Below are 18,896 nucleotides of genomic sequence, written 5' to 3'. Positions count from 1 at the left end.
AAACAAATCAATTCGAACTATTGGGGTCAATTTCACCCTAAAGTGTCAAAAAAGTTGAAATAACATGAGGGTTTAACTGAATGGCTTTATCTTTTTGTACATGTAGACTTTTCCAGTATAAATGGCACAGTACTCTTAAAATAAAAAGGTATTTTAGGTAGGAAAATGTAATTGAATAATTCTTACTAGGTGTAGGATAGTTTAAAGTGTGCCCTTTATGAGGTCCCCAAGAAAAACCTGTTTACTGTGCTGACAGGGAGTCAGCACGTGATAGAGTGCTCAGTTGCAAAATATTCTACTGGATCAACATTATGTAAATCTTGGGTTCTCTATAATACAGAGTAATCATGTTTTGTATTGTTGGAAAACCAATGTCATGGGGAACAAGTAAAGTGTCTCTGGTGGTGGGGTGCTGAATAAAGGTATCTGCCCAGCCAGATACCATGGTTAACCTGGAGTGGTATGCTTACAGAGATAGCACAAGCAGGATCATTAATGTTCTACTTTGTCATGATTGTGTCTTTATTTTATGTCTTGCGGCTTTCTTTCAGGTTTTGTATACAAGTGAAAAAGTGCAATGGTTCGGGAAGACTCATCAACACAGTCTCCTATGCATTATATGCGAATAACCATTCAACTACACACACACTTTTGCACAATTTTATATTGCCATTATTAACATACTGTACAATAAATTGCATTCACTTTAACCTGGCATTCCTCTTTGACTCTCACCACAGCATACCTAGCGTGGAGGTCAGAACAGCTGAGACACTGACCCATTTCAAGCAAAGACTGAAGACTCACCTCTTCAGGCTGCACCTCTCCCCATCCCTCCCTAACCCCCTGTAAATGACTGTAAGCTTAGGGTTGTAACTAGGCAGCTGTTTCGTAGGTGACTTAGGTGCATTAACTGTCTTAACTACTGCTTGTATTTTTTCCATAGACTGCGTTGTTGCCGTTCTCGTTGTGTTAGTGTTAATCAGTTTAAACCTTCAGGGTCCAAGTTGAACTATGCGGTTGTTCCCTGCACTTGGACCGGTACTTCTCTCTAGGGTTTTCGTCATACTTGTTCCTGGTTATGGTTATACACCTCGTTGTACGTCGCTCTGGATAAGAACGTCTGCCAAATGCCTGTAATATAATGTAATGTAAAAGCTATTTCTAGCCAAGAACACAGTTCAGTTGAACAACATGAAGAGACGCAACACTTATGAAATGTACTTTCAAAATGCTATACGTGCCAAAACGACCGTTTCAAACCTAATGGCCCAGTTTTTTCAAAAAAAAATTTTTTCCATTGCAGGGGACTTGAATCGACCAGGCTCATGTCCCCCTTTTCACCGTATTTAAAAAAAACTAAAATGTTTTATACCACACTGTAAACAAGATATACCTGTAAAATATTGTTGTTCAAGCTAGGTTTATCTGTCTAGCCATGTCGGAAAACACGGGCCTCTTTCCCGGCATAACTTGGACTAATCGAAACTGAACAGTCAGGATGATGTTAAGATGAGCTGGCTACTATTTGAACAACATTTAATTTCTTACAGTAATGTAAGTTGCCTGGTCATTCCCACAAAATTATCCAGGAAGTAGCTCTGCAATCAGATGGCCACTGTAATATGCATTCTGGGTAAAAACCTTTAACTTTGACTATTTTAAACTTCAAAATATGCATATTTGATAGCTGAATTAAAATGGACTTGATAAAACACTCAGTTAACGTGGCACCAATGGATGATAAAACTATTAGGCTGATAGTCGTGTGAGTAAAATAAGATCTAGACAAGTCATTCTCATGTCCATCAATGTGAATAAGACACTGGTTATAAAAAAATGAACTTTTTCTGTTTGTTTTACAAATTTTTCCTTTAACTACACAGAAGTATATGGTGCTTGTCAAACCTGTCATGTATGTGTAGCTGCCTGTTTCTTTCAGAGTAATTTTTACATTCCCTTTTCCAACACTGATAACTGCTAATGATAAGAAACTTGCTTACATTTTTTAGATCAAGCATTGGAACAAGGTGGTTTGATTTTGGTATACCAATTGGCATTTTTTTTTATTTTATTTTTTGCTACAACTGTGTTTACCTTGCTATGATACATCTGTGAATAGTGTCCATTGTTGTGAATCCACATCTTCCTTCTTTTGGTGATTCACATTTTTCTGATGGGAGTGCTAAGACATGCATTAGGTGCATGTATAAATTGGTTAACATTTAATAACTAGCACTTTCAAAGCTGACAGTACTCTGTGTTCACATTGCCAGAATGTCTCAATGGCAAATATCGGTACAGACAACTTAAATAAAGTTTGTTTAAGCTTGTTTAAAGGAATGGAAAAAAAAATAAAATCCTACTTTTTAAGGACTTTTCAGTGAATCTTAGTGTGTCCTTTTTTTTCTTTCTTCTTTTCCCCCGGGTGCACCAAGGATCCAGCTGATTAATGGCGATTTAGGGGAGGATTGTTCTTTATCTGCTATGTCGCACTGTCACTTCTGGTACAGATTCATTGACCTTTTGTGGTATGTTTTGATTTCACTTATTGATACACTGCATAGGTAGGATTCTGAATTAAAAGACAGTGTAATGTTTGTCCACATATATTATCAGAACTATGCGGAGCCCCCAGGGGTCAGGAGAATATTGTGGAAAACAATATAAAACTGAACTGGAAAATACAAGCTAAAAAACAACAGACCACAACCCCCTCAGCTCAACAGCACAATTTGTTGCTTCCTCCACCTGTTTCAAAGGTGAAATCATGACTTCATCATGATAGTAACCCTAACAGACAAGATAGACACATGGAGAAATGCCATTTTTAGTTTTTCAATTCCTCCTGGGGGGCTCTGAAGAACTGTTCGTGAATAATTGGTTGATATTGTAAATTTACATATGAATACATTAAATAAGTGTTTAGAATCAATAGTGGTGTGTACTTTATTTGTAATTAAGTTTCCAACCCCACTTTAATTGAAACAGTGAAAATCTTGTAGATGTATTAATTTATTTTGTATTTCTTCAGTATGTTTTCAGTGGAGGATATTTCACAGTAATCTTAAAGCTTATATTTTATGGGAATTTGAAGAAACTTTTCTACTGTTAATCAGTACAGTAGTTTAAATATTAAATGTTGTATTTCATTTAAGGCTGGTACTGTAATTCTACAAAAACTGAATCATTAAATATTGTATTTAGATTGTACTTCTACGGGTTTTTAACATTACATATTTAAACATTAAATCTAAACAAACACTGCAAGTTTAAAGTTTGAGATGATTTTAATCTGTTTTATACAGTATTTGTAGACTTTTCATTTTGTCTTCCAAAATAAAACTGTTATTTTAAAATCTTGAGCATGTGTTAACACTTTATTGAAGGTGTTTGATCGTAATAATTTAGGAAAAATCTGTAAAATAACAGTGTTTCTCTGCAAAACCTTTAATGAAAATTTCTGTAAATTTTGCACTTTATTTGAATTAGGATATTTTACTTAAATTTTTACGGTTTTTGTTTGGCAGCCATTGCTGCCAGTCATTTGATCGTTTTTTAATGATTGTTTTTTTTACAGCGTACGTATGACTAAATAATAACCAATTAACACTAAAACATTTCAAAGTGAGTTTTTCTTGTGATAAAATGTGCAATAATGCCTTCAATGCATTTAGATTTTTTAGAATGAGCCCATTGATTTCGTGAAGCATTAAGTGCAGGCACAAATGCTCATAAACAGGCAAATTAGCATTAATTTTGACTTCTAAAGTACATTTTACATATCCAAATGGCTAGACTGTCAGATAGTCAACCACTACTGGTAAATACCTACCTTTACAAGTTGGTATGAGGCCACTCCAGGTGCCATTTCCTGTGCAGGTACGAACTATAGAGCTTCCGGCCTCCGTGGTATACCCTGGCTGGCATACATAGGTAACATTCTGCCCAATGGAATAGTCATCCCCGTATTTCAACCCATTGGCCGGTACTCCAGGCTCCCCGCAATTTATCTCTGCAAGACAAATGTCATTTTCATCTTCAACAGTTTAACACAAGATAACAGCATTGTCTGTTTGAAACCATTCATAACGGCAAATGACAAATGTAACATTTTTAACTGTTTATAAATGCAACTAAAGAGAAATATCAATTTAAAATAATGTATTACTGCAAGTCAACAGCAGCATCCATTATGTGTAGTTTACTACTAGACTTAAAACAGCTCAGAACTACATAAGAAACCTTAGCTTCAAAATATTCCAACCAGGCCACCAATCAGAACAAGTGAGACGATTCTCTAAACTTTGAACCTTGTGCTGGTAGTGCTCAGTAAACAAGAGAAAGCATTGCCTTGCCTTTTATTAGCCTAACACAGAGTACTATACTGACTTGAGACCAAGCTTTCTATTATTCCCTATGAGTGATTTTAGATTTGCCAAGTCACAACAACGTGCAGCCATACTCCGGATGGGTTTCTTCTTTCTAGTCCCCATAAGAACCATACTTTCCCGAGAAACTAAAACTAAACTGAAACTAGACCATTTTTTTTCTACTAAGCCCGTAAAAGCATATGGGGGAGGAAAAAAAAAAAAAAACTTTTGCAAGATCTCGCAAAACTTCTGGGTACTCTCACAAAACTTTGGTGAGCTATCATTTGCGTCCCCCCCCCCCCCCAAAAAAAAAATATATATATATACACACACACACACATATATATATTTAGCAACATGATTCCATATAGACGCCAGCAGTAATTGGACAGTGTTATAACAATCTTTTACACTGAGTGCACCCTGAGTGTAACGTGAGAGAACATCGCAGCAATTGTGTGCGTTTCTTTGTTCAGTATTTAGCTATTCTGGACATTTAGTTAGAACTGGGATGTAAACACGTAATCCTGTGTGGAATGAGTAACATTAGCAGCTCATAGGTACATTATTGCTAACTAATACACTTGTAAAGTGAATGACTTAAACAAAATTATCCATATCCTATTCAAATATTAGTCTCTTTATTTTCTAAAATACAACATAATATGTATATGCTCATGGCTATGGATAATTGGTACTTTATGCAAATAAGCTATCTTATCTGACCTGTGTTCTGCAATTGTTCCAATGTCCTTCGGTATACCATTAATAAAATGTAATGTAATCAATAGATAAGTGCTTAATGAATCCATTTCAGTTGACCGATTTAGGCTTATTACCTTTAAACTCAATAAAATCTTCGAAATTGATAAGTGTTGCATTTATATTTTTGTTCAGTATATAAACAGTAACAGCAGTGCCCATAGGAAGGAAGACATCTTGATGGAAGAACAGAATTCAATACAAAAGCTCACCAACCTTGGGCATCTACTATAGCTGCCTAACATAACTAGCCAGCTAAAAGTAAGTTTCTTACAGGTTCAACAGAACACAGGCCAGCTCCGCATTGCTTTTTATCCCCTTGGGGAACTTCAGCTGATGCTGATGATGAAAAGCAATTCCAAGGTTGACTAGTTATTGAATGAGCCCTGTCGGCTTTGCTGTATCTAGGCTTCTTAGCATCCGTCAATGCAGCAGCTAACAAGCAACAAGCATTTCTAGAATCTTCTTTTTCATCTTCTGAGGTTTAATGGTGTTTGGTATACCAGCTTTTGGTGCATTAAGGGCACCAACTGGACTGGAGTGTGGAGCAGTAGATTTGGCAGGGAATTATTATTATTATTATTATTATTATTATTATTAATTATAATTATTGATTTTAATAATAATAATAATAATAATAATAAAACCAAAACAATAAAATGAACTAAATTATTTTAAGGAAGCCAGTTTTCCTTAGAAAGCTGATAATGTAACTGAATATTTTGTTTGATGAGTTTCCTACAAGACCTTCAAATTAAATACTGTTTTCCATTCCTCAATGATTTAAATAAACTGTTTTGTTCTTTACTGTATGCATTACTATGAAATCATGTGTTCTACCGATTCTAGATCATTACAGTGTATGCATTTCCTTGTTGGATGCTTACCTATTTCATACAATGTATCATTGAGTCCTGCATGACTAATTCTTATTAATTCTAATGGTTTCTTCTTTCCGATTCCAGCCCCCAATTCTCCCAGCACCAACATGCTTCTCTATTCTCTATACAAGTGTCTACCTGTTTCACCATAGTCCCAGTGTTCCTGCCAGATTTTGTACATATGAAATTAGATATAGGCTAAACCTTGGCATCAGCTTTACTAAGTGAAATGCATAAGTGTCTTAGGGTCTGTTTGGCTAGAATATCTACTGCTTCATTTCCCTCTATGCCAACATGGGCAGGTAGACAGAGAAAATGAATGTGTGAGCTGTTCGTTTTTAACCTATATAATATATGTGCAGATGTTGAGCAAAATATCCTGTCTGCATAAGGTTTTTACCAGACATAAGGCTAGACAATGCTGAGAAGCTGACAGAGAAAATTACAGCTTTGTTTATTTTGTTTGCCTCTATCCACTGTAGTGCTAGGGTTATTCCCAATAGCTCAGTCCTATATACAGCCAGATGATCTGACACCCTCTTCTTTATGGCTAAATTAAATCTGGGAATAAACACAACAGCACCTGCATGACCAGAAACAGGATCCTTAGATCCATCTGTGAATATCAACAACATATCTGCAAAGTGTCGTTCAATATGTCCCTGAACTAGGCTATATCGCAAACAGGTAGAAAACTGGATCTTCCTTTAAGTTTCTGTTGTAAATTCAAATCTATGCTTGGTAAATGGTAAATGGACTGCATTTATATAGTGCTTTTATCCAAAGCACTTTACAATTGATGCTGAGCCTTGTCTTTGTGCATTTTTACCTGATTAAATTTTACACTAATATTTCCAATTATGTATTTCAACTGATGTTGGAAGTAATTACAGATGACAAATGCTTTCAAGTTCAGTCCATAGTTTTTTGCCCCTTACGGAATCCACTCTGATATGGGGAAAATAAATCTCTGCTTTCTTAGTCTTTCAGTTATCATTTGTTCCATAATTTTACCTAAGTGGGATGTTAAAGCAACATCCCAGGTGAAGTTATACGTGCATTACTGATGGCTCTTTTTAATTCACATACATTAAACAATGAATCTAATGAGTTTCTTTTTCTCTAGTATTCCAGGATTTCCTGCCATTATTTTTCTACTGTACGGTCTGACTTCCAATGTAAGATTTTCAGAACAATGGACCTTCCAGAATGTTTCAGCCAGCAGTTCAGCCTTTTCCCTGTTACTGACTGCAGTTTTGTCTGCACTGCTCAGTACAGGTAGCCCATAATTACTCCTTATGCCCCCCATTTTCCTGATCATGCCCCATACATCAGACAGCTGAGTCTGTCTCCTGATACTGTTACAAAATGTCTGCCAGTATTATGTATGCTTCGCTGATCTTTTAGTTTTCCTATGTAGACTACTTAATAACTCAAGCCACTTTGTATAAATGTAGCTACTCCTTCCCCTTTCCCTGATTCCCTCTCTCTCCTATTAGCTGCATAACACTTCATTATGAAATCCAGCTGTGGCTTCAACCATGTTTCTTTTATGCGTATTGAATTCCTGCCTATTAGAAATTGAACTTCCACCAGTGTTTCCTGTGGAATTGATCTCTTGGTGTGGTGGTGGGTGTCTGAAAGGGGGGCGGGGGATGGCGGGGGTGTAGCAAAGGCAAAAAAGACTATGAAAACATAACCTTGAGACTTTTTTTATATCTAAATCTATCTTTTAGCTCTGACGAGCTCTTGATACAAGGAATAGCAGTTCGCAAGAGCTAAAAAGTAGTTTTAGATGTACTTTAAAACCATAAAAGGTTTGTTAACCCTTGTATTGTTTGTAAATATTGAAGCAAAATAGGCATGTATTTGAGTTATAGTGGGGTGAGAACAATTAAAAGAGCACATTGTCCATCTAGAAGTTCTATCTTCAAGAATAGAGGACTATATAACCAAAATTTATACTCAAGAAAAGTTACATATTGCACTTTAAAAGGGACACTCTTCTGCTAAATTAACTCAATTACCATGACAAAATAGTACTTAGTTGGAATGTTTTATCTTTTTATTTAACTATATAATTTGAGCTGGGTCCACATTCAAAGCCCTCTCTCTCTGTCTCTCTCTCACACTCAATGACAGAGCTTACATGCATTGTCCATGCAAAAAAAAAAAAAAGGAAAAAGTGAGAAAAATGGCTTTAAAAATTATGTTCTGTTACATTCCAATTCTACTGAGAAGCATGATACAAACATTTCCTAACTAACTTAGACGCTTGATTAATGTATTTTTTATTAGCTAGTTTTATCTGTATTCATTTCTGGACACTGCAGCAGCTTGTGAGACTGCTCCTCTCGTTATAATCATAATCGTCATTAGAATGCAGCCCTCTTTGTCAGCTGTAGCAACTGTAGCCTAACTCTCAGTTTTGCTAGCTCACTACATTCACAAAACCTTAAAAATAAACACTTTCCCTTTCGTTTTCATGGGAAAAAATCACCATGTAGTAGTATGGAAATGGAAGTAGTTGAATCACTCAAACATTTTAAATGCCCTTTTTAAAAAAAAAAATTCGCGCTCTTTTGGCGATTTGCCAACATTCTGCGGCCGTTATAACAGTAGCTCTAGATTTTTTAAAAATGGTAGGCACGTCCGTAGCTCAACTGAAACAGGTTCGGCTTCGGCTCAAACAAACACTGTTTATTTTCAGATAACGTTACATATTTATCACATTTATTTTTTACTTGTCCGATCAGACAACTGCATGAGGCATTCCAATTGCCCGAACAGAGTTAGAATGAGCCAGTTGTCATCACCGAATGATAGTTAACGCCAGTGCTTGAGACGGTCAGGAGCTGTGGGGACTTGTATACGAGTACCGAATCTTCTTTTGATTACCAACATTAATTTATTTTAAACAGTATGTATTTTAAGGAGTAGGTACTAGCACTTATTTTGGTCCAATTAAAACACTGGTTAACACTATGGTATTTTAGTAATATTTGAAGCGTCGCTACCTACCTTTTCCTTGTCTTTCGGTGGCTGAAGAAAAAAAAGTGACGCTTTGACAGACCGTGCGACCTTCGCGCGCTGCAAGTCATCCGACCACCTCAGAAATGAGCAAGCACGGAGCGCGTGCCCTAGGCTCTTTTTGAAAATAAATATGTGGACGCGACAGTATGGATTTGAAAGCGCATTTAGGCAGAAATATTTAGAAAGTTTAACATTTTTAATTTATGAATTTAATATAGGCTATATATATATATATATATTTATTTTTTATTTTTTTTATTTCTATTATGGTGTGGCGGCAAGGATTTGCCACGGCAAAACCATACCAGCAGAAACGTTGCTTGCATTGAAGGATTACTAAAACCATTAAGACAATCCATCCCATGACTGTAAGCTAAGATTGTCTCCATTTAGAATGTCCTTTACGGTTTCCCAATGAAATCTCAACCGAGTTCACTATGATCTCGATCCGTTCTGTTCTACATTTCACCTGTGCAGAGCAGTTTACCACGTTTACTATAAACAACACAAATTTTCATTTTTGTCCACAATTAGCGTCTCAATTAGCGTCCTTATCACAACCTTTGCATTTCCCTGTATTGTTAATTTTTCCACCCGTTTGTTTAGGAACTTGCATGTTTTCAGACACCTTCATGGCCTCACCATGTGTGATTCCCAGACTAATCTTAACTGTGTGTACTTCTGCTGCTCTCTTACTGACCTCACATCCATGGTAAGCAGAACTGTGGTCTCCTCCACAATTACAACATTTCAATTTTGCTCCCTGTGCAAACTGTCCATATTCATGTTCATCTTCGGAAAAACAAGCTGTAATTTGGTATTTTCTGTCGTTAATTTCTTTTGCTGGCCATAACATTGTCTGTAACATTAATTGTTGTTTTTAATTTAATTCATTTGTAGTTTAAGGTAATACACTTACCTTAAATATTAAGAAGACAATCAAGTGTTACTTCCGGGGAAAATAACCACAATTTGAATTGAATGCAGTTTCCTGCACCTTCAATAATAATAATTTATTGCACTTCATTTCTTAGTCTGTTTAATGTTCAGTTCAGTTTGTTTTATTCTATTGACTTTTTTTTATCTTGTTGCCCATTATAATTGCAATATTTAAGTGAATATATTAATAAAAAGCTGTTTTAACTTGAAGACACGTTTAATTACGGACACACCAATATGAAACCTCCGTCCGATTCCCATTCCTATTATTTGGAGGAAACATTGGCCGATACTGACTGATGTTTGGTGCTTCTGCTTCCATAGGTTTCATGAAAAACAATTGAAAATATTGACATTCTAAAAAACTGAATTTTAATAACACAACTTTAAAAATATGTTTGTTTGTTACCTTAATGTCATTTCTTCACATTATTCCAACTAAAAATGCATTCTTTAGGTGGTCCACCTTCACCGTTAGATTAGATATTGCATACTTGTAACTTAAAAAATCTTTTCATTTTCATCTGGTTTTGAGTACTGAAGGATGTCAATCATATCAAAACTAAAAATATGACTTACATAAAGAATTATAAAAGCAATTATATAAAATATAGTAACTTTATAAATATAGTTCACCAAGTGCTGAATGTTTATATTGAATAGCCAATGTATCTAATAGAATGTGTTGTTTCACCCCATACAATGTATCTGTTGGAATGTAAGAGGGTATGGACAGTAGCTGCATTAAGTGCATTAAAGGGTTAAGGAACCCCATGGTCTGTTTGGAATGGACTGCCTTACCTACAATTTGCTATAATTGGAAGTTTCCCATATGGTGATTGAATGAATCTCATAGGCTGGGCCAACAGCTCTCTCTCTAAAAACTACATAAACTCATGCATTGGACCTAATATTTTTGAAGACTGTACTCTTACCTCTTCCCGACTGGTTATTTTATTAAAACGTCAAAAGGAGCTCCAGACTCTGTTTGTATCTTTATCTTCAACATCATCATTTCTGTCAAGAAATTCCTACAGTACATTTTGATAAAGCTTGATCCAACAGGTTGCTATGCCTATCAAAAATTCTGTGATTTAATTGATAATTATATATTTGATGATAATTAACAAATTTAATTAAATAAATATTTTACATGTTGGATAAGTGAGGAGTAATAACAAGTGATGCACTTGCGTTCTGTATTCAGAGTGCCGGATATTAAATGAGTTGTGCTAGCGCTTAAAACTCCTGGATTCAGAAAAGTAAACATACTTTACTTCAATCCTCACTTCCCTGACAATATATATATATATATATACACATTTACAGACACATCGAAGACTGATTGCAATTTTGATGACAGGTATTAGGTCTAAAAGATATGCAGTGCAGTATGTTTTGCGCAATATACTTCATATTCAATTCAATTTTATTTGTATAGCGCTATTTACAGAGAACTGTCACACAGATACTTTATAGACGGTTTCAACGGTAACAACATAAACAAACGTTACTGCGCATGTGCGTTGTTCTGGCCCTAACTTGACTTCCGGCAGACTTCCGCAAACAATCAATAACAACAGAGTCCCTCCAGACTATTTCTGATAACAAGCAAAGTAAATAACAAGTAAATTACGTTAGCTAGCTAGTTAAAACTATGTCTAGTCCGTATTATTTGGGGTTACCAGTCGAAGAAAAGAACCGTTACTTGGCCAAACTGAAATGCGATAATGTTACATTACCAGAAAATCAAGTGACAGATAACTGTTCACAGTATTGCACCTTGCTGAGCATCATACATTCCTTACATAATCCATAACTGTTCTGGGTTACATGCACATTCATTCCTGTATAAAAAGTGCACTCTTTCTATGATGTTGCTTAAAAACGATGATTAGAAGCACAAACTGGGGCTAGTGGGCAGCATGTGTAGCCAATGCAATTACTGTAGGTTATTTATTTAACCTAGATGTTTTATGGGAAAACATCGTGGCTCTTATAGTTTGGGTCATCTTGCTAGGTTACCACAACAAAAATGATCAGGCAATGTAACGCTGTCAAGTCATTGGAAACAGGTATCATAACGTTAGTAAAAAACGTAGCTAAAGCGTATGAACTACTAGCATTGAGCTAACGTTACTGTGCATAATTTATAAAATGGTAGCTACGTTTAGCTAGCTAGCTAGTTGGCTAGCTAACTAGAATGAATTAATTAAGCTACAATCAATTTAGTTAGCTAATTCATAACTATTTCAGGCGTGTTACTGGTCAGCTTAGTTATCGCTTATTATGAGTTTGTTATCTGAAACAAAGTGCTAGAGTGAGAGCACCTATTCGACCACCTTCGTTCGACAGACAGGAAAGCGTAAACTGATTCGCAACTATATATGAAATAGGCGAAATATCGGTAACAACCTGTACCTAGTTATGTAGGAAAAATATCCTTGTTATCCTCCTGTGGTTATTTTTTCAGTACTTTCACGTTTTTTTGTGTGCCAGCAAATAAGTCAGACGTGGTCCAGCGCTAGCATTTGGTTGCTAAGGGGACGTGTATCGACCACCCCATATAAATGAATGGAAATTTGCTAGTATCCTGTCTTGCATATTGGAGGTTAATATGAGAAAGGGTGGTCTCTCATCAGCACGTCTAGGAATCCGTACATATTCACTGTTGTAACCTAAGTCGCAGGACGCAAAATAGCCGTTAGGAAAGCCGTTTGAAATTATGAAGCAAAGTCTGCGCCATTGACTTTAATGGGTCGCGATGACATAATTCATTGTCTTAAGTTGATATAGTAAATAAGGCTGTATTAGTATTACTAAATGTGTATGTATGAATTTGATTTTTTAAAATACAGTTTATTATGTGTATTTTTACAGGACTTACATTTTAATAGGTAACGATGTCCAGTTATTTCTCTAAAATACGAAGTAACAACGGGCAAGCACCAGCTATGATAATCGCAGGGATTCATCAATTCGTTTCACAATTTCCTAGTGAGGTTACAAAGTTAAATTATGTATTTTTACTAATTTTCGAAATATAGTTTGTTCCTGAGGTCAGGTTGCACCCCACAGCACAACAACCTGAGCCCAACATCAGTCTGTTCATCAGTTTAACTTTCACTCCATTTGTAATCGGTGCCATATTAGCCAGTAAACACAAACCCAATAATAAACAAACACAGACCGGAAGTTAACTTAGGGCCAAGCGCACAACCTTGGCAACGCGCGTGCCACTGATGAAACCGTCTATAGAGTAACAAGGCTTGATTGGTTATGTCTGACACACACTTCCTGTTTGTGGTGGAAAGAGTGAGGAGTGTTTGAAAAAGTTACAGGATTGTATTGTGCTTTCAAGTGTGTATTTGATATTATTTTGGGTTTTTGTTTAAACAAAACCCCCATATTACAAGTAAGATAAGACGGTTTTGCTCCTAAGATGAGAATCTTTGTTGCCGTTAGGGGACGGGGGGGCTTTTCCACTTTTTTCCTCCATTAAGCACTCAGCTAGCAAAACTAGCCGGTTAGATAATTCGGCCTCCTTCTTGCTGAACACAGGTTTTTTCTGAGGTTTTTGAACCCCCCAGGAGCAAAACATTATAGTAGTTAGACATTATTGTTACATGCTAACATTAGCTGCAGTTTATTATATTATATTCTGATTCCAGGTAAACTTAGTAGTAAAGGGGTTCCTCCAGGCATTGTTATTTAGTAAAAAGCTAGCCAAGTTAGTTGATTATAACCAGAGGGATTCTACTCCGGGTAGTTCTATTCAGTGTTATTTATTCAACGCTTAACGTTAGATAGTTAAAAGTGCCTTATTTTTTTTATTTATTCTCCGGTTTCTGCTGCTAGTTGTCCATAGCACACTTTTAATTTGGGGGCTCGGTGTCTCTGTCACGGTACTTTTAAGTACTAGCATTAGCTGTAGTTTATTATAAATTCATTTCAGCTATATTTTGGGTTGTATTTTCTATAATTATAATTATATGTAATTAGAATATTGCTTAAGTGAGGGAACAGGAGAGGATGTGTAGAAGTAATAATCTGAATATAATCAGGGGCGACATAGCTCAGGAGGTAAGACCGATTGTCTGGCAGTCGGTGGGTTGCCAGTTCAAACCCCGCCCTGGGCATGTCGAAGTGTCCTTGAGCAAGACACCTAACCCCTAACCGCTCTGGCGAATGAGGCATCAATTGTAAAGCGCTTTGGATAAAAGCGCTATATAAATGCAGTCCATTTACCATTTACCATCTGAAATGTCTTTGCTTAAATGCTAGAAGTATAAAAAAATAAATTTTTGGAACTTGAGGCTCCTATACATAGGGGGGGTTGTGACACAGTTGGGATTACAGAGACATGGCTTGGAGATGAGGATGGGGATTAATATAATATAGAAGGGTACAAACTCATTAGGAAGGATAGATCCATTAAGAGAGGTGGGGGTGTAGCACTCCATGTAAAATAAAGTTTTAATGTACAGAAAATTCCAGAAATTTACCAGCTAGTGCCTAGTGAAGATATGTGGATAAAGCTCATAGGGGAACATAAAAAGGGCCTTACGGTAGGAGGGTGTTACAGGCCGCCAGCTTCAGACGGTAGTGTGAACTCAATGCTCTTTGGAAAAATAAAACAAGCTTGTAAGGATTGTGAGACTATTATAATGGGTGAATACAATTACCCTGCTATTAATTGGGAAATGATGACAGGATAAGGGAAAAGTGACGAAGAATTTTTAGATGTAAATGACCATTTTTTGGCACAGTATGTCAATCAGCCCACAAGACGTAAATTAATTCGGGATTTGGTGCTATTCTGGACAGAATTTGTAGCATAGAAGTAATTGAGCCACTTGGGACTAGCGATCATTCTGCAGTTAGATTTGATGTATTATGGCAAATTAACAAGGCCAGAATTTTTTATTTTAGACGAGCCAATTTCAACAAGAGTAATAAGTAATATTGACTTGAAACTTCTTAACTGCAAGACTGTGAATGAAAAGTTGGGTAGGTTCAAAAGGGCTATTCTTGAGACGCAAAGTAAATTTATTCCAAAGGTAAGAAAAAGTAAGTTGAAGAAGTGCTCCCCCCCAGTGGATAAACAAAGCCATATGGGAGAGTTTGAGAAAAGGAAAAAAAACTGAATAAGATATATAAAAATAACAGCACTGAGAGTAATAGGGCTGAATATTGTAATATGCGTGCTAAGGTTAAAAAAGATCTACGGGAAGCAAAGAAAAGAGGTTACTAGAGAAGAGGTTACTAATAGACTGGAAGGCATACTCAGCAAGTCTTATCAGATATTGAAATAGAGGATAAAGAAGCACTACATGAATTACTTAAACTTAAGACAAACAAGGAAGCAGGTCCTGATGGCATAAGACCAAGAATACTCAAAGAGCTAGCTGAGATCATTTTAAACCACTGGCAGGTATTTTTAGGCAGTCCTTAGAAACTGGAGAGATACCAGAGGACTGGAAGCATGGTAATACCAATATTTAAGAAAAGGGACCGTACTGATCCAGGAAACTACAGGCCTGTAAGTTTAACTTTCATAATAAGTAAAATACTGGAATCTATCATTAGAGACAAGTTGGAAGTATTTCTTGAAAACAGCAACATCCTAAGGGATAGCCAGCATGGTTTTCGTAATGGAAGGTCATGTCTGACAAACCTTCTGGTATTCTTTGAAGACTCTACCAAGTGTTTTGATTACAGCAAGGCATATGATATTATCTACTTAGATTTTCAAAAGGCATTTGATTGGGTACCACATGAGAGATTTGTTAAGTAAAATATAGACAGAAGGAATTAGAGTGACAAATGTTGTAAATATAGAAGAGCCGGTATATTTTCTAAAATGAACTTGACAAGCAAGTATAAACATATTCCATCTGGCGTGTAAGTGTAAATGATGTCTTGTTCCATGAGGCAATGTAATTTTTTGTGATACTTTGAAGGGACACTTAAAAGTTTGAATGACCACAATGTGTTCAGATGGTAAGATGAAAAAAACACAGGGCCAAATTACTTGAAATAATTTAGGAAACATTGGGTAGCAGCATTGCTTTGGAACACAGCATGTTTAATTTGTGTTAGCTAAGATTGTCAATATTGTTTCTTGTAACTTGGCCTAATTTTGATATCAGTATTTTTAATGACAGGCCTAGATTTTGCCAGGCTTAATTACCTATAGTGCTTTGTATGTTTGAGTAACTTGGCATTTTTGTATGTTGAAAACCGTGTTTTTCTTCAGATTGCATTATACTATGATGCTAGAATGTCGCTTTGAAGTAACAACAATATTGTCCCTTGGAATGATATCTTATATGCTGTTCTATCAAGATCTAAGCATAAAACAAGTTAGCATGATAGAATATCTGTCTTTGGGTCTGCAACCCAAACCATTTAGCATGACCAATCATACACAACCCAATCGCTTTGTCAATCACTTTGTGAAAACGAGTTTGACAGTGACTTTATGGGGATACAACCCAGGATAAATCCAGGGCAGCTAAGACTGGTTTGAATTACATATGCCCTTAAAGTGCATTTGATTGAATCTAGCCCACTGACTTCTCAGTACAATACATGCATCGTGCATTCACCATCAAAGATGATTTTGACCTCAGTTTGGATTTTTTCCTTTTTTAGAAAAAAAAGTTTTTATTCTATGAGAAGGCTTGGTTGAGGAACACACTTACTGGTGCAGTTTGGAATGTTACTAGACCAGGTGCCATTGGCAAGGCACTGACGTGTGGAGGAACCAGAGAGCAAGTAGCCATCCATACAGGAGTAGATGACAGAGTGGGAGAAAATGGTCCCATCTATGCGGAACACACGACCGTTGCTGGGGGTTCCAGGGTTGCCACACTGCACCGCTGTAGGAAGGGTGGAAGAGGAGGAGGGCAGATGCAGGGTTAAAATTATTATGTTTTTGAACTTATGATATAGCATGTAATAAAAGGCTGAGGGCAAACAGAGTATTGCAAAAAATGAGTCTTTTTAATGGCAAGCTTTCGGTCAAAGACCTTCGTCAGGGCATAGCAAGAACACAAAAGAGAAGCACATTTTAAGTTCTGTGGAATACATACTTGCTTCTCTGGTCCTCAGCTTAATTACTTTGCATTTGGTAAAGACTTTTTTCTACAGATTAAAGGCACGCCCAACTACGCTAATTTATTTTTTAAAAACTTTTTTGAACATCACTTTGTTTTTAACCTCTTAGCGCACAGCCCCTAGTGGTCGGCACGCCGGCATACCGAGATTACTAAACTCAAACATTCGGTGCGACTGCAACCAAAGTGTGAGATAAAAACAGAAAGTTTCATTAGCAGACGATACATGACAACTATGCCGAAAACGGAGTTTCGCAGCCTCACCATTGTCGCTCTGGTTGTTCATTCAACACACACCCCCTCCCTGCAGTCTCATCTACAAAACACCCCCCACCCTTGACATAATGGACAATACTGTCTATCTTGGCATTCATAAAAATATGCTTTCACCACTAGAAAATCATATTCCGTCATAGCAACAAGATAAACCCTAAGACAATAGCCCTAAGATATGCCTATACAGCAGTGAAAACGCTGCTCACTGAATAACGAAATAAACAAGAACATTTAAAAAAAAAAATGATACTATGTCATTCTACAGTCAATATCTGGGACTAAATATTGAATAAATATACATCCTTACTGTTGGTTTTACGTGTAGAGATGTCCCTTTTGAGACTGTGTGGTCATATATAGTCTTGGACAATCCGTTTGGGAAATATACGTGCATTTGTGACGCCTGGGTATCTTCCAAAATAGCTGTGCGTAATACCACACCTGTTGTTTACGGCGTTGTCGCCCTTTTTAGTACAGTCGGGCTTGATTCGTTCGATAAATACCCAGATAGACAATACTGTCCATTATGTCATGTGTGGGGGGTGCAGTTGCAGATGAGACTGCAGGGAGGGGGTGTGTTAAATGTACGACCAGAGCGACATTGGTGGTGAAACTTCGTATTCGGCATAGTTGTCATGTATCGTCTACTAATGAAACTAAAACAAAATGTTTTTAACTCATACTTTGGTTGCAGTAGTTTGAATGTCTGCGTTCAGTAATCTCGGCACACCGGCGTGCCGCCCACTAGGGGCTTTGCGCTAAGAAGTTAAATACGTTAGTGATATTTTATAATGAGGACGGGCAAGGATTGGCCAGATTTGGCATTTTCGCAAAGGGGTGAAGATTGTTAATAAAGATTCTAACTTTGATGATAGTAGTCCTGAATGAACTTGTGGTACACAGTTCCAAGCCCTGTTTTACAAAATTGTTTTACAGTTGAATGTGAACATTGATAGGTCTTCTAATTCCACTTAATCATTGAATTAATGCCCAGGATTTTCTTGTTTGTGTGCGTTCTTCACAGGAATTATGCAATCAATATGAATCTAGTACTCACGTTTGCAGCTCGGTTGAGTCCCAGACCAAGTGCCATTGGCAAAACAGGTCCTGTTGGCTGAGCCATACAGAGTGTAGCCTGTAGAGCAGGTGAACTGCACTTTACTGTGGATCCTAAAATCACTCTTCTCTCTGCTCCCTTGGGCAGGTGTACCAGGATCCCCACAGGTGCCAGAGGTGTCTCCTGCATAGAAGGACAAACAGATAAGGAATACATCACTGTACAAGTAACAGCTGTGCAGACTTTTGTTATCCTTAAAAAGAACCCTTTATTCATTTTCAAGTGGCATAAAGATAGTAACTGGCTCCCGTGTTCTCTTCTATACTCTGTATTTTCACTGGTTTGGTCTGGCCAAAGTTATCAGGGTTTCTGTGATGATGTGGCCTCATGCCAGCCTCATCACGTCACACTCATTTTTACCCTCACCATTTCTCTGCTCTTTTAGTCCACCAAG

General features: G+C 36.8%; 1 protein-coding gene across 9 annotated transcripts in view; it reads right to left on the bottom strand.

Annotated features, from left to right (window-relative positions):
* Positions 1-18,896, bottom strand: part of csmd3b (CUB and Sushi multiple domains 3b) — a 938,142-nt gene that overhangs the window by 103,075 nt on the left and 816,171 nt on the right. For all 9 annotated transcript variants that reach the window (XM_035430384.1, XM_035430386.1, XM_035430391.1 and 6 more), the window contains 3 exons: positions 18,443-18,625; positions 16,696-16,872; positions 3,836-4,015 (listed from right to left, as the gene is read on the bottom strand). In XM_035430384.1, coding sequence (XP_035286275.1) covers positions 3,836-4,015; positions 16,696-16,872; positions 18,443-18,625 — 540 coding nt within the window. The remainder of the gene's footprint in view (positions 1-3,835; positions 4,016-16,695; positions 16,873-18,442; positions 18,626-18,896) is intronic.

This window comes from Anguilla anguilla, chromosome 8 (genome assembly GCF_013347855.1).
Source record: "Anguilla anguilla isolate fAngAng1 chromosome 8, fAngAng1.pri, whole genome shotgun sequence".
Taxonomy (NCBI): domain Eukaryota; kingdom Metazoa; phylum Chordata; class Actinopteri; order Anguilliformes; family Anguillidae; genus Anguilla; species Anguilla anguilla.
The sequence above is the reverse complement of the archived record's forward strand: the minus strand, read 5'-3'. Positions and strand labels throughout refer to the sequence as shown.